The 17,336-nt window shown below is 35.2% G+C and overlaps 1 protein-coding gene across 2 annotated transcripts in view; it reads right to left on the bottom strand.

Annotated features, from left to right (window-relative positions):
• The window catches only part of CDKAL1 (CDK5 regulatory subunit associated protein 1 like 1), a 647,858-nt gene that overhangs the window by 188,724 nt on the left and 441,798 nt on the right, over positions 1-17,336 (bottom strand). For both annotated transcript variants that reach the window (XM_051970620.1, XM_051970619.1), the window contains exon 12: positions 5,481-5,661. In XM_051970620.1, coding sequence (XP_051826580.1) covers positions 5,481-5,661 — 181 coding nt within the window. The remainder of the gene's footprint in view (positions 1-5,480; positions 5,662-17,336) is intronic.

A 17,336-nucleotide genomic window follows, 5' to 3' on the forward strand; every position in this document is an offset into this window, starting at 1 on the left:
TGCAATATCTAACATAATTTAAGTCTTTGGAGGAAAAGCTTTAAAATGAGACTTTCCATCTTATCTTGCGTGTCTTCATTTTTACTCTGTGCATGTCTTCTATTTGATTTCCAGCCTCCTTTGTGAAGATGAGTGGAGCCTTCTACTCAATGATTAACATATTTATTCCTGGTTATATCCTACACATTCCAGTAATTCTGAAAGCCTATAGGTCATCATTTAAATCTTCAATCCTACCACCAGATTTTTTATGCCCGTCACTCCCAATTTTCCAAACTCAAAGTCTCAATCAAATGTTATACATGTCATTGTGTCCTCTGGAAATGTCTGTTTTATAGGCAACAAATTTATACCATCTTAAATCTTTCTTCTTTTACTCTTTCTGGTTTCTAGTTATCATTAAGGCTTGGCTCCCGCTTGATGACACAGGCTCCCTGGTCATCCTTTTCATAATGTATTATTTCTTATTATCTATCTTATTGTATCCCTGCAAATCACAGAGTAAGGAAGGGAGTTGGAATACTACTTGCTTCCCACTGCCATTTGATTGTTCTTCCTTCACTCTATTTCCATTACTATGTAACTTCTTTTCTTTTGAGATTCATGCAACTCATATCTTCCATCCAATGAAAATCCAGTTAGCTATTGTCTATAAAAATCCAGGTCACTCTCCTTTCTTCCTCAATGAGTTTGGTACCTGGCTTACAATTTTTCTTTCCTCCCTAATTCCTGCTCTCATACTAGGGGATATATTGACTCTTCCTCAAATACTCTGATGATTCAATTCCTCAATCTACTCATTTCCCATAATCTATTCCTCCAGGTCAACTCAGCAATAAATAAAGATGGTCAAACTCTTGACTTTGTCATCAGCTACAAAAATCGCCTCCGTGTTCAAGAACTCTGAAATACCCTTATCTGACCATAATCTACTGCTTTTCTACCTCTTTCTTTGCTTTTTCTTAAAAATCTTCCTCTTCATTTCACATCATGATCTATAATCTCTTAACCTCTCAATTCTCTCCCAGTCCATCATCACTGCTCTAGCCATTCTCTTTCCCACCCTTGATTCCTTATTCTGTCCTTTTTTTTTGAGTCCCTGGTCCCCTTGTCATATAGCATTTCCAAGCTTCAGTTTTGGATAACTTTCACCATCTGATACCTTTGCTCCTATACATAAACTATTGAACCAAGGTGGGGAAAATCACAATACCTTTCCAAATGTATCTACTACAAATTTATGTTATATTATTCTCAACTAGGTCCTCACTATTGCTAAATTATTCTTCTACAACTTTCTTACCAAATCACTACAGAACTTTTCTACAGAGGCTTTTTTATATCTTTTAATTTGTCCGTAATGGTTCTCCCTTCCCCTCTCAGCTGAAAATCTTCCCTTATATCTTACAGGGAAAAAAAAAAAAAAAGGCCATTTGCTTTGAGATCCCTCTTCTCCGCATTTCAAGATCTCATATCACTCAGTTTATTTTTGCCATAATCTCCTCTTTTAACTGTCTCACAGAAAAACATAGCCCTATTCTTTACCAAGGCAAACTACCCATACTGTCTTCTCCAAGAGAGAACTACTTTTAATATCCCCATTTTCTCTATTGACTCCTTCACTGTTGACAACAAACATGCCCATGTCTCTCCTATCCTCAAATACAAAAACAAAATAAAACAAAAAAAAAAAAATCCCTGACTTGATCCTTTCATCCCCATTAATGATTATCTTTCATCTCTTTTGTCCTTTGTGGCTAAACTCACTGAGAAGGTCAGGTGTGTTTCTTTTTCTTCTTCTCTCACTTTCTTTTTAACCCCTACAATCCTGTTTCTAATCTCTTCATTCCATCAGCATTGTTCCCTCCAAATTTAATGATCTCTCAATTGTCAAATGCAATGGTCTTTTCTCAACTCTCTTTCTTCTTGATCTCTTTGCTGCTTTTGACACTATTGATGCACTTCTTATTGATATTTCTTCTCTTTGATTTTTTTAAGACACTGTCTTCTTCCCTATTTGATTGCTTTTTTTCCAGTTTCCTTTGCTGGATCCTTATCCAGGTCCTGTCTGCTAACCATGAATATCTCCCTGGGCTCTGTCCTGAGCAATCTTCTCTTCTCCCTCTACACTACATCATTTAGTGATCTCATCAGCTCTTATAGATTCCATTACTACAGACTGATGACTTTCAAGTTTATCTATCTTGCCCTAACCTCTCTGCTAACCTCCAACCTTGCATCTCTAATTACCTTTTAGACACCTGAAATTGGATGTCCAGCAGAAATCTCAAACTCAATATGCCCAAAACAAAACTCTTCTTCTCATTTCCCTATTATGATAGAAGACAACCCCCATCATCTCAGGTCTTCAGGATTGCAACCAAGCTATCATCCTTGACTCCTCATTATCTCTTAAGTCCCATATGCAATCTTTGCCAACGTCTATCCATTTCATCTTTGTAATATCTCTCAAATATGCCTCCTTTTCTTTTCTGTTACTGTCATCATCCTAGTACAGGATCTCACCATCTCACACATATATTTATATTACAATAGCTTGCTGGTTAGTCTGTGCAAGATTTTAATTTATTCTTCATTTAGCTAACATCAGTGATTTTTCCTGAAGCACAGATCTGACCATGTCACCCCTTTACTCAATAAATTCCAGTGGCTCCCTATCATCTCTGTTTAGCATTCACATACTTTCATAGCCCATTCTTCCTCTACATTTCCAGGCTTCTTACATCTTACACTTCCATCCCCTACTTTTTAATCATACTCATCCAGCCACTCATATAACCTCCTTGCTGTTTTATTGACAAGACACTCTATTTCTCAGCTCTGGATATTTTCTTTGGCTGTAACTCTCCATCTTCATCTCCATCTCCTGGCTTTCCCAGTTGTCTTCAAGTCCCAACTGAAATTATACCCACTACAGGAAGTCTTTCCTAACCACTCTTAATTCTTTTCCTTCTATTGACTATTTCCTATTTATCCTGTACTTAGCTTGTATAAACATGTTTATTTATCTCATTATTATATGTCCCTGAAAACTGGGCTGTAAACCAGTACCAAGTGAATCACTTCTACTGCACTATCTTAGGAAGTTTCTGACCATCACTCAACATGACAAGGTCCCAGACACTGAGGTCCTTTCTCAAGCTGAACTGCGAAGCATTCAAACTCCTTTGCAGAATGTTCAATTCTGACAGACTAGTCATCTACATTTGCCTAAAAATGTACAGAGAATTCACAAAAGACAAATCCTCACATAGAGGTCAGAAGAAGTAATACAAGGACACTCTCAAGGTCTCTCTGAAGAACTTTTTAACTGATTGTGAGACAAAAGAAACACTGGCAATAGAACATCCAACATGATATACTTGCGTCAAAGAAGGCACTATACTGTAAGAGCAAAGCAGAATTGTGATAGCTCAAAAGAAATATGAGATGCACAAACTTAAGAGACATCTTCATTCCAAATGTTCATGTTGAGCATCTGTGCCCAATCTATGACACAATATTCTGAGCTTGTATTGGTCGGATCAGCTACAGTCATACTGACATTGACGTGTTGATTTATTTTGATTCTTTTTGATTGAAGAAAAACAACATTGACTGAGGAATGAATAATCTTACATCTTATTCCTTTGTCCTTATGTAGAGACAACTGAATACTCTTCCTTCTCACTTCTTCTTTCTGTAACCTTAACTTTTTTTTAAGATTGAATTCAAATACTTCATATTTTATGAGCCTTCTTTTATCTCTTACCACTCTTAGTTGAATTCTCCCTCAAATGACTATATATTAACAAATCATTAAATGATCAATGTTATAGATTTTGAAGGGATATTAGAGGTCCCTGAGTTAAAACATATCACTTTACATAGGAAAAACTGAGGTCCAGTGAAAAGAAGTGAACAAATAAAAAGCCAATTATTAAATATTTACTAAATCTCGGCCTTGTGCTAAGTACTGAGAATGCAAACACAAGTTATTAAGATAGTCTCTATTGTAAAGGAACTTACATTGCAATTTTGGAGAAAGCCTACACATGAAGGAAACTGTTGCATGGCTTGGAGATGATAACTGAAAAGTGGCATAGCAGCTTGGTTCTGAGAGCACATTTCTCTGAGCGCAGGTCCCAAGCACAAAATGTGTTTTTGTATGAGATGAGGAGCACAGAAAGAACCAAGGTGGCATGGTAATGGCTGGGTTGTGATTTACTCAAGGTCCCACAGATAATAAATAGAAGAGTTAGGATATGAAGTTAAACCCTCAGACTTTAAGTTAAGGACCATTTCCAGGGCACTGTGCTTTTTCTCACATATTCAAGTTTCTATAAATCTATGTTGTTTTCTTCCAGCAAAGTGTTTGCTAAGAATAAGTATTACTTCATTTTTGTCTTCATTTCCTCAGCGGATAACAAATAAGGGATACTTTGCAAATGTTGATTGAATTCAGAAGTCCTACAAATCTTAAACTCATAATGGTGAGGGATTTATATTTGGGAACACAATGATTAAAACTAGTCAAGTCAATAAGTGTTTTATTAGGCATCCATTGGAAAAGACCCTGATGTTGAGAAAGATTGAAGGAAAAAGGAAAAAGGGAACAGTAAAGAAAGAGATAGATACATAGTATCATGGAAGCTTGGACAGGCTTTGGGAGATAGCAGAGGATAGAAGTCTGCCTTGCAGTGATATTTGAGGGTCAGGACTGACAGAATGAATGACATATTCAACATAGTCCTAAACCCTAAGAATATAAAGATAGGCAAAAAAAAAACAACAACAACAACAACAAAAAAAAAAAAAAACCACAACACAACAAAACCCCAAACTAACCTAGTTTCTGTCCTCAGGGAGCTTCTAATCTAATAGAGGAAGATAGCACATGAGAAGAAACTGAGAAATGGGGAAAGAATAGGCTTTATGGAGATCTGTAGTCAGGTATGAAATAATGAGACTGGTTGCATTGAGCTCTGTGCTAAAATGGAGTATCTAAGAGGAGCTCTCTGATAGTCCTGTATCTTACAATCAGGAGGGACAACTCACAGAGAAGGAGGATACTGAGGAGGTATGAGTATCTCTTGCTTTAAATTAATCTCAAAGGGAAACACAAAACACAACTTTTGCATTCCCTTCCAGTAAAAGAACTACTTTTTTTAAGTTAAAGATCCATATGCTAGACTAAAAATATAAATCTTGACTTTAAACATCAACATTTTGAGGTTTTCTTTTGGCACAATTGCTGAATGACAGAGAACTGAATGATTTAATTCTCAAAATGCCTTCTTGTTATTGTTTTATTCTGAACCAAAGAGTTCTCTTTCAATTTATAAATTCCATGATACATACTTCATAAATTTGCTATTATAAATTCATAAAAGTAGATAGTCTCAGTTAAATTTTGCAACTACTGGCAAAAAACATTTTAAAGAATGATTAAAAAAAAAAAAAAGAGAAAGATAGCTTACCACATGTGCTGGAACTTGTTGCATTTTTGCAGCAGGAGTCCCTGGTCGTGGATAAAATTGATTAATAAAAAGGCTGGGAAACTTATAGTCTTTAACCAATTTCATGGTATCTTGAAAATCTTGATCTGTTTCTCCAGGAAAACCACAAATGATATCTGTAGCAATGGTTATTCCTGGAACGCTAAAAAAATAACAAAGGAAGAAAAACAAAGAAAAATCTGTAAAATTCTTTTAAAGACATGCATTTTATTTCTTTTTTGTGTATATTGTATATGTGTATATATTATATATTATTATATTATAATATATTGCTTTATATATAATATATACTTATATATAATAATATGTAATATTTATGCTTTTATATATAAACATTTTATTTACATATAATAACATTATTATATCATTAATATAAATGTTAAATACTATATTAAATATAAATAAAAAGTCACCAAGAACCAAGAAAACACAGCAAGAATGAGACTGATGATCAGCTTAATAGATGTGGTTGGCTCTTTTCAACAATGAGATAGATAATTCAAGGCAATTCCAATAGACTTGTGATGGAAATAGCCATCTATATTCAGAGAAAGGACTATGGAGACTGAATATGGATCAAAGCATAGTATTTTCACTCTTTTTTTTTTTTTGGTGGTGGTAGTGGTGTTTGCTTGTTTTTTTTTTTTTTTTTTTTTTCTCTCTTGTGTCTTTTTTCCTTTTGATCTGATATGTGTGTGTATGCACACAGCATAATTAATGTGGAAATAAGATTAGAAGAATTGCACACATTTAACCTGTATTGCACTGCTTGCTATTTAGGGGATGAGGTGAGGGAGAGGGAGGGAGAGAAAATTTGAAACACTGCAAAGGTGAATGCTGAAAATTATCTTTGCATATATTTTGAAAAATAAAAAGCTATTAGTAAAAAAAAAAAAAAAAAAAGTCACCAATTGTAGAGAGTCTGAACTCCTGAGAAGTATACTTGAAACAAGGTATTAACTCAATGGAATTGAGGAGATAAAGGTTCTCTAGTTTACATATATATTTAGTATTTAGCATGGTGATATAATGTTTCTCTAAGTTCACACATAATCAGTATGCTGTAATGATGTAATTACAATAAGATATTTAAGGGCAAAGAAGGATTGGAACATAGACATTCTATCTTTGACCAGCCTCTGGTCAAGGACTCGGGCTGGTCCCAAGATCCTCTAAAAGCTAGCCTGGACATTACAATCAATTATCCTAAATTCACAAGAAAACATCTCAAACTACAATAAAAGCCCTGAAAACACCACTTACATGTGTTTATTATATAAATACATTAAACCATTCTAATAATGCAGAAAAAATTTTTTTTTACAAAGGGTCAAAACAGTTTTCAGAAGGTGAGAATGCTTTCTAAAACTTCCCTTGACAACTGCTTTAATATCTGCTAAGATGGAAGAATTACAAAGTAATCTTTCAAAGACACTTAGCGTTTTCCCCTTCTCATCTAAGTACTAATTATAAGCTAAACTAGTACAATTATGCTAAGAATTGAAATATTTGAGTCGAGTAAAGTCAAATTAGGAAGCATCTACTATGTGTCATATATTGTACTAAACAGGATGGTTTCAAAGAAAAGCAAATCAGTCTATTTTCAGGGAGATCAGTCTAAAAGGAAAGACAACATGAAAGCAAATATACACAAACGATATATATGTTAAATTGCAGGTAATCTCAGGGGGAAAAGGATTAGCAGTTTTGGCTTCTTGTAGAAAATGGGATTTTGGACTTCCGGGGGCGGAGCCAAGATAGCGGAGCAGGCACACATGACTCTCTAAGCTCCTTTCCTTCCCCTCATAATCAACTATTTAATCCAGCTTCAAAAATAACTCTTCTCTGCTTAAATTCATGAAGATGAGTTCACTACAACTTACCAGCCAATCCGGAAGCTCGCCAGGAAAGGTTTGTCCTGAGGGGCCAGGAACAGACTAGCACAGGCAGGGAGAGACTAGCATCCTGAGCAGACCAGGGGCGGGGGTGATCTCTGTGGCTAGAGAAGTTATAGAGATGAGTCTGCTATAGGCTAACTGTTCTGCCTTGACTACAAAGCAGTAAACTGGCAGAGAAATTAATGCCTGAAACAGAGGGTCCTCTAAAAAACGCCAGAACCTAACGAGATCTGGCTGTAACCCCTCAAACCCGGAAGTGACTCAGGCAAACTTTACCGCAGCCTTGCAGCCACATCCAGCAGTTTGGGGCTTTTGCAGGGGGCACAGCTTGGGCAGCCTCTGATCAGCAGAGTTGGGGGCTCATCCTGGAGCAATAGAACCTTCCCAGCTGACTGTGCTTCGGGGCAGACACTTCCCGTCCCTGCAAATCCATTCACTGCTCAGCTGCTAATACCCACAGCCCCAGGGCAGGGTTTGGCTTAGGAAGTGAAACTCTCACTGCTCAGCATCTAGCCCCAGGGCAGTCGTTATCTCACACAGCAGGGTTTCTTTAAAGGGCACTTTCCCAGCTCAGCCTGCAGGCCTGAGTTACTTTCGGGTGGGGAACTCTTTCCCAGAGCATTCCAGTACCTCACTGCTTTTTGTAACCGGCTGGCAGGACAGCTACCCGTCCATACACCTTTCACTGCTCTGCAGAGGAAGCTGGTAACCTCCTGGCTCTGAAGGCAAACCTTACAGTCTTTAACAAAATGAGTAAAAAAATCAAAAGAACGATTGATAGTTTCTACACAGAAAAAGAACAGCTTTTCAACCCTGAAGAGACTAATAGCAGACAGTCTCCAGACAATTACTGGTCTCAGTACAAAAGGCTCTCCTAGAAGAGACTATTAAAAACCTTAAAAGAGAGCTAGAAGAGAAATGGGGAAAGGAAAGAGAAGCTATGCAAGAGAGCAACAACTTCCTAAAATGTGAATTGGAAAAGATACAAAACTCCCAAGAAGTGCAGGGAAACAGAATTTGAGAATTGGAAAAAAAAAAATAACTCACTAAAAAAAAAAAAAAATTAGTGAAATGGAAAAAAATTCCATAGAGCAAAACAACTCAATTGGACATATACAAAAAGAAGTAAAAAAAGCTAATGAAGAAAATAACTCACTAAAAATCAGAACGGAACAAATAGAAATGACTGATTCATTGAGACATCAAGAATCAGTCCAGCAAAACCAAAAAAATGAAAGATTGGAAAAAAATGTCAAATATTTACTTGGAAAAACAACAGACCTGGGCAATAGATCTAGGAGAGATAACCTGAGGATCATCGGACTACCAGAAAATTATGATGAAAAAAAGAGCCTAGATACTATTTTACAGGAAATCATCAAAGAGAACTGCCCAGAAGTAATAGAACCAGAAGGGAAAATAGGCATTGAAAGAATTCATCGAACACCTGAAAAAGACCCTAAAATAAAGACTCCAAGGAATATTGGGGCCAAACTTCAGAATTTTCTGACTAAAGAAAAAATTTTACAAGCAGCCAGGAAAAAACAGTTCAAATACCAAGGTGCCACAATAAGGGTCACGCAAGATCTGGCTGCCTCAACATTAAAGGATCGAAGGTCCTGGAATCAGATATTCTGAAAGGCAAAAGAACTTGGAATGCAGCCAAGAATAAACTACCCAGCTAAGCTGAGTATTTTTTTCCACAGAAGAAGATGGACATTTAGTGAAACAGAGGAATTCCATCTGTTTCTAAGGAAAAAACCAGACTTAAACAAAAAATTTGATCTCCAACAACAGGAATCAAGAGAAGTAGAAAAAGGAGAAACTACACAACATAGTAAAGTAAGAGAATACAGTTCAACCCAACTCCTCCTACAACTACTTCAACAAAGATGAGAAATTGAAGGATACACTGCAAGACTCAAGTGTTTCATTCAAGTCCTCTATCTTCAGAGTTGATGTTCTTTTCACTTGCCATTGTGCTTCCCATGGTCAGGCACACTGTAACATGCCCTTGACTCCTGTGCCTCCAAATCCTGTATTTGGAGTGACCAAATAAATGTCTCCTCCCCAACCCACTCACCAAAAAAAAAAAAAAAAAAAAAAAAAAAAAGAGCACAGGACCTGGAGTCAAGAAGAACTGAATTCAAATCTAGCCTCACATCCTGCCTAACCCTGGACAAGTCATTTTACCTCTGACAAAGTGGATCCACTGGATCCACTAGGGAAGATCTCTGCCAAGAAAAGGCCAAATGGGGACAACAAGGACTGGACAAGGCTGTCACAACTGAGCAACAACCAGAGAGAAATTTTCCTGATGCCAGGACCAGCCTTCTAGCCACTGTGCCACCCAAAATGCCCTTATTAATATGCCTATTAGCAACCTTTGTGTTATATATGTTTATTTTATTAACACTTTTGTGTTATATATTATGTGTTAATTTTAATATGTGCCTATTAACAATCTTTGTGTTATATGTTATATATTAATTTTAATGTGTGCCTATTAACAATTTTGTATTATCTTAATTTTTAACATATGCCTATTAAAAATTTTTGTTTTATTAAAAAAATGGGATTTTAATTTGAAGACTAGAAGCTTGAGAAGTCAGGTGACAGGAAAATCATTAAAATAAAAGAAAAATGATTAGGTAAGGGATGAAAAACATATTTGAAAATTAGAGTTTTAATTCTATTTCTGCACTGCTTTACATAAATATTTTAAATTCTTTAATGGATATTATTAAAGTTAAAATTTCAAAACCTTTCTGATTTAAAAACAAAACAACCTCACATAAAAAAGTACTCTGGACTAATGAAAAATGTGTAATAGGGGAAAATTATGTCAGCAAATTTCAATCAGTTTTATGCACAGAGAAGTTATGACTAACAACAGTAAGGAACTAAAGAATAAAGGCTATGAAATAATAGCAGATTGAGACAGGCAAGTGTTACAGGAGCCACCTACTAGTGGCTGCTAGGGATCTAATTCTGCCCAGCAGAATAGATTCCTTCATGTGAGAGGATGATAATGAGACTGAAAGGCAGTTGCACTCTCTGACCCCGCTCCTTGCCTCTAATTCATTTTTTTTCCCCAATTCACAAACAACATCTGTGCCAATAAAAGCTGTTTTGCATTTCCTTCAAGTGTGTTATGAGTCACAGCTATGCGGGCTTTTGAGAATTGACCTGCTCCCTCACACTTAGGTATGTTCTCTAACAGGTAAGTACCCATTTTCATATGTTTCCTAAAAGGTGAAAAAAGTGTTTTTCAAAAGAATAAAGCTCAGAAAATTCCTATGATATATTATAGGAGCAGAGACAATGAGTTTCTTGTCACTATGTATAAACTAGAGTAAACTTGGCATAGCCTATAGGGTATTCCCAAAGGAGAATCCCTCTATTACAATTTTTTCCTATTCCCCCTCACATCCAATTATCCATGAGGGTCCAACTTAGTATCTGAGTAACACACCCTCACTTTGGCCTTCAGGTAAAGTAAGTATTAATAAAATATATTTCTGTGGACTGAACAAATTTCAAATATCATAGATATCAATGGTGTGGAAAGAGACTAATTTGTGACTTTTAAAATGAGGAATGAATATATTTGATAAAATTACAAAAAGTGATGGGGAAGCATGCTTGTATACAGAAAAGTTGTAAATAACTGAATTTTGTAAAAATAAAGTAAAAAAGTTGGTTTAGGGGGAATAGTTTCATAACTGAAATAATTACATTTAACTGCTCCTCTACTTGATTGTGAGCTCCAAGCAGCAAGGCATTGTCTTGGCTTTTTGTATTACTAGTGCTTAGCACAATGCCTGGAAGTGATAGCAGGTACTTAATAATTGTTTACTGAAGGTTTGATTTTAGTGGAGACTTCAAGGAAGGCAGAATGTGGACATGAGGAGGGAGAAAGTTCCAGGCATAGAGGATAATCACTAAAAATGGCCAGAAATGAGAAATAAGTATCTTGTTTGAGGAACATGAAGGAAGCTAAGGTCATTGCATTGCAGGGAACAAGATGGGGATTAAGATTGAAGAGGACCAGAAAAGCAGAAAAAGTGCAGATGAAATAAATTGTTTCTGACACCTTAATATTAAAACAAACTAGTCTTCAAAATTCTATTCTGGAAAAATAAGATTGAAAGGGAAAATATTCAGGATATACAATTACAAATTACATGAAGACAGTGATCATAGGTTTGTTTTCAAATTCTAATACTCTCTAAAAATGAAGAATCACTTGAGGCCTGCAAGAGGTCAATTTAGAAAGTATTTAGAAACAAAACGGTGGTACTAAAAAGTCTGGAAGATGATAACAATTGACAAGTATGAATGACTGAATTGTAATTAATTACTTAATAAAACTAAGGTATTTCAGAGTTATTCCTCTTTTTGAGGCTGAATTCAGAGTGGAAGTCATTTTGTTCTCTTACACAAGATTTCTCTTACTATTTCTGTCAGAGACAAATTATTCTATCAAAAATGTCACCTATGTAATCCACGATGGCAGTTCACTAAAAGCAAAATACATAGATGTGATGTTAGTGCAAGGGTTTTTTACTAAATATATTCTTTATAGAACATATGTACATTCTTGTCAGCAATCACCTTATGTGGTATAATCACAGCATTGTTATGAAAGGATAAATTGCATTTGTGTTCAGAAAGTATACTGGGAGTCCTTTTATGAGGAAAGAACGCATGACACACAGTCTTGTTTTTTCTACCATGTTATATAGTACAATGTCAAAATGGCAGAAGCTGGTGTGAGCTGTGGAAATGTTCTCTGAAAGACAAATTACATCTCTTCTGCAGATCTCTGCTCAAATATTTGGGGTGCTATTGTAAAACATTGGATTATTTCTGTAGAGAGCTTGACATACTTATTAGAAGAAAATGTTTTTACATGCTTAATAGCACATACATCCACACTGGTAATTAATATCCTAGTTACAAATGAATAATTATTTGTTCCTGAAAAGAAATACAGTAGGACAGCAAGGTGATGCAGTGAATAGAATGATGGGCCCTAGAATCAGGAAGACTCATCTTTGTGAGTTCAAAATAACTTTAGGCACTTACTAGCTGTGTGATTCTGAGCAAGTCACTTAACCCTATTTGTTTTAGTTTCTTTATGTGCAAAATAAGTTGGAGAAGGAAATGGCAAATTACTATATTATTTTTGCCAAGAAAAGCCGAGATGAAGTCATGAAAAGTTAGACAACTTAGTTAGAACAACAGCAAAGGTCACTACTTGATCTCACTTTCCTTGGGACCACTTTTAGTTACTGTATGTATTCTCTTGTGACAAACTTTTGCTTTTTAAAAAATAGCATTCAATTTATACTTTATTTTATATTAAGACTAAAATACAAAATAGAAAAAGAAAAAAAAAATCAGTGCCATGTGTGCATAGCAGAATTTGAGGATTCAAAATATCAAGAATGCATTTTCCATTTTGAGAAATATAATATATACATATAGAGAACATGTTCTTTCTACATAAATACGTCATATATTTATAAAAATGCTACACATTGTGTTCAGAGCTATCCATCTTTTCTTTATTTCCTCAGATTTTCTTTTGTATTCTGCTATGTACTTTTATTTTTATTTTTTCCCTCCTCAAAGAGGGCTACAACTAAGCATAGACATATTTATATACACATATGCAGATATATACACACATATACACATATATATAAAATAAAAATATCTATAATCATGCACACATATATGTATAAACATTTATGTAAAATCATACTATCCTTGTTTGTTCTCTGTTTCTCTGAAGGTAGATAACATCTTCCCTTCATAAAAACAAGTCTTTCCATATTTTTCTAAATCCACCAACTCATTATTTCCTACACCACAGCAATCTTCCAACCTTATTCTATCTTACAAAATCTAAAGCAATATTGATTAATATGGTTGACATATACTATAGTTTCCCTATTCTTTTTTGATTAAATCTATTTTAGCTTTAACTTCATCTAAAAATCATGATTACTTCCCTGGCTTTTTTACCTAATAAATTCTATTCTGATTAAGTTATTATGCTTATGTGTATCTCAGTTCCTAATCCTCCTAACTCCTCTACTTCTATCTTACCTTCCTTTTACTTAATATACTCTCCCCATCTCCCCCACCCAGGATTCTCCATTTTCCTCTCTTCCCACTCTGATCCCATTCCTATTAATCTACAGACCTATCTATATCTGGTCCCCTTATCCTATTCCCTTACCTTCTGATTTCTTTATAAATTTGGAAGATTTTTAAATTATCTTCTAAATGTATGTATTTTATCAGAATATGTTTAATTCTGATCTGATATGAATAGGTTTCTAGAACTATCAGCCCTCATCCCTAATCTAACCCTTGTTTCCTACAAAGTTTTCCTTTTTAGATTCAGTTCTATGCCAATTTTCCTTTCAAACTACTCAATCACTAATGACAATCTTAGACATATGGTTTACATTTCCACATATAAACCAAAAACTGCTTGTCTTTACTAAACTCCTTGTAATTAGTCTTTCACCTTATATTTCTCTTGGATTTTTTAAGTCAGATTTTCTATTGAGTTCATGTCTTTTTGCAACGAAATCCTGAAACACTAGCCATCATTTAATATCTTTTTTTTTCCATTCAGTATTATGGTTAACTTTGTTGGGCTTGATACTTTGATCTGCAATCTTAGTTCTTTTGCTCCTTACTATATATAGTGTTCTAAGATCTATGATCTTTTAAGTACCTGCTGCTAGGTCTTGTGTAATGCTAATTGTGGCTCCTCTGTATTTGAATTGCTTTTTTCTTGTTGCTTGTAAAATTTTCTCTTTGATTTAGGGATTTTGGGATTTGACTATAATGTTCCTATATGATTTTGTTGTATGATCTTTTTCAGGTGGTAAATGGTATATTTATTTCTATTTCTAGTTTTCCCCTTTTGTTCTAACAAATCAGGACAAGTTTATTTCTTGAAATATTACATCAATTCTTTTTTTAAATCATAGTTTTTAGATAGTTTATGATTTTTATGTTTTCTTTTCTTGATCTGTTCTCTTCTAATTTTCTATTCCTTATATTTTGTTTTATTATTTTTGGGTTCTTATAATTTTGCTGAATTAGCCTTGCCCAATTCTAGTTTTCAAAGGGTCATTTTCAAAGGTTCTCGGGCAGCTAAGTGGTACAGTGGATAAAGCACTAGGCCTGAAGGCAGGAAGACCTGAGTTCAAATCTGACCTCAGATACTTAACACTTCTCTGTGTGATCCTGGGCAAATCACTTAATCCCAACTGCCTCAGCAAAAAAAAAAAAAAAAAAAAAAAAAATGAAGAAAAAGAAAGAAAAATTCCTTGCACCTATGGTTACTACACCCTTAGGGGAGGCTAGGTGGTGCAATGGATATAGCACCAGCCCTGAAGTCAGGATGACCTGAGTTCAAATATGGTCTCAGACAATTCCTGGTTATATGACCCTGGAAAAGTCTCTTAACCCCAATTGCCTCAGGAAAAAAAAAAAAAAAAAAAAGAGAGAGAGAGAGAGAGAGAGAGAGAGAGAGAGAGAGAGAGATTCTTATTCTCTTTTTCTAGTTGACTGATTTTCTTTTCATAATCTTTTTTGCTTTTCTTGGATTTTTAAAATTCCCCTCAATCTCTGTCATTTGATTTTTAAAGTCTTTTTTGAGACCTATTTTTTTCTTCCCCCCTCCCCTCCCAGGGGATAGGAATGGGGGTGGGGATGACTATTTGACATTACTCTTTGGGATAGGAGGGAGCATTTTTTACTTTGATATCCTCCTCTGAAGGAGAATCTTTGTCTTCTCTATTCCCATAGTAACTTTCTATAGTTGGGTTTCCTTCTTCTTTGCCTGCTCAGTAAAACAAATAAATAAATATATATATATGTATATATGTATGTATAAAGAGGGAGAGAGAGAGAGAGAGAGAGAGAGAGAGAGAGAGAGAGAGAGAGGCTTGTTAAAGTTATCACCTCTAGCCTTGAGGTGGAAGGATGGTTCCTCTGGCCTCAGGTACTCCTTAAGTTCTTCCCAGTTACTGTAAATGAAACAAAGAACTACACTCTTCTTTAAGTGCTTGTAGCTATCAGCATCCCTGCTCCACTCATCCTGTGTGTCCTGGTCCCTTCTTGCCTAGGACCTTATCTTCACAGCCCCAGCTGGCCTTGGTGTATTATCTTATCTGCAGAGATATCCTTATTGTCCCCAATTCACTAATTTATTTATTTATAAGAATTTCCTTTAAAAAAATATTTTATTAAAAACAGAATTTTTAAAAAGGAATAAACAGAAAAAGGAAAATGAAATAAAACATAACAGAACATTATCAAAAGCCCAGCAAGATATCAGATAGTACTCAAAATGTATAACAACAAATTATCAGTTCAAGAAAGGATATATAATAGCAGAAGAAATTATATTCATGAGTGTCCATCTTTGCTTCCTTATTATTTTCTTTTCTGCTGCTTACTTTTTTATTTTATTCTTTTTTTTTTGTTTTTTCATCCCCATCCCACTTTGCCCTAGCAGGTTATACATAAGCACAGATATATGTTATATACATATACATATACATAACACACACACACGCAAACTCACACATACATATATACATATCCACACACAAATATACACATTTACATCTACCCACAAACCACACACACACACACACACACACACACACACACACACACATATCTATATACACACATATATAGGGCAACATGAATAAATATCTACATATACTCAGATACACACTGTGGTGTTCTCTTCTTTTATATAATATATGATTGTTCTCTGTGGGAGAGCAGGTTTCTTGGGGAGATTTTCTGGAGGCAGCCTTAGTTTCAGTTCAGAGTAATAATCACTCCAAATGCAACCAGGTGTTAAAAGTTCAGATCTTTTATTGCTTCCTCCAAAATAGCCCTGTTAGTTTTCTTGGTGGCCTATCTCTCTGCTCGGTTCCAAGAGTTCCCTCCGAATGTCTCCAAATCCAAAGGTTTGTCCTTCAGCCTCCAGCCACCACAAAGGTGGAAGATGGAATGAATCTGACTCCACTTCCAAGAGTGGGCTTCCTCCCAGAGTGCTCTCTGTCTGTCCCAGAGTGCTCCCCTCTCTGTCAATCTTCCGAACTAAATAACCTGAAGCTCTAAGAGCTTCTTTATATAAGATTTCCCAAAGGTTGACTCCTCCTCTGAGGGAGGGATTAAGGAAGGTGTGAATTCACAAAGTTACAAAGTTAACTTTGTGAATCTCCTATACTTGTGAACTCCAATGAGTACTTAAATACATTAGTGAGTTAGAGAATTTGCTAAGTACCATGCTAAATTAGATAATTATTGTCTCTATCAATTCTAATTGTAACACTTTGTAAGGATTCCAAGAACACATACAACATATATACATTAACCTACATGAAAACATGCAATCCAAACAATATCAGTATAGTTGACACATAATGTAGATTTCTCTCAATTGAATCTTTAAGTTTGATGTATCTCTTCTTTTCTGTTCCTGCTAACTTCTCTATTTTAATTCTGCTACTTAACTTGTCTTGCTACTTAACAAGGATACCCCCCTTGTCTTCTACCCTTTGCTTCCCCCTCCACCCATTTTATCCCCTTTGTTTCTTTACAGATTTTGGAGGGTACTATATCCTTCATGGTAACATATGTATACCATGCCTTTTTAACCCATGTGAGTAGGTTTTCAGAACTACAAACTCTTCTCCCCCTTCTACTACTCTGTATCTATTTTTTTTACACCTCATTTGTGTAACACAGTTACTATTTTTACTCTTTTTCTAGATGGTTTTGCTTTTTTTAGAGTCTACTCAACTCTGCCCTAGTCTTTCCTTTGAGCTTCCCAAATGCTGATGTCAATTTTAAATGTATC

The sequence above is a fragment of the Antechinus flavipes genome, chromosome 1, assembly GCF_016432865.1.
Source record: "Antechinus flavipes isolate AdamAnt ecotype Samford, QLD, Australia chromosome 1, AdamAnt_v2, whole genome shotgun sequence".
In the NCBI taxonomy this organism is placed as follows: Eukaryota; Metazoa; Chordata; class Mammalia; order Dasyuromorphia; family Dasyuridae; genus Antechinus; species Antechinus flavipes.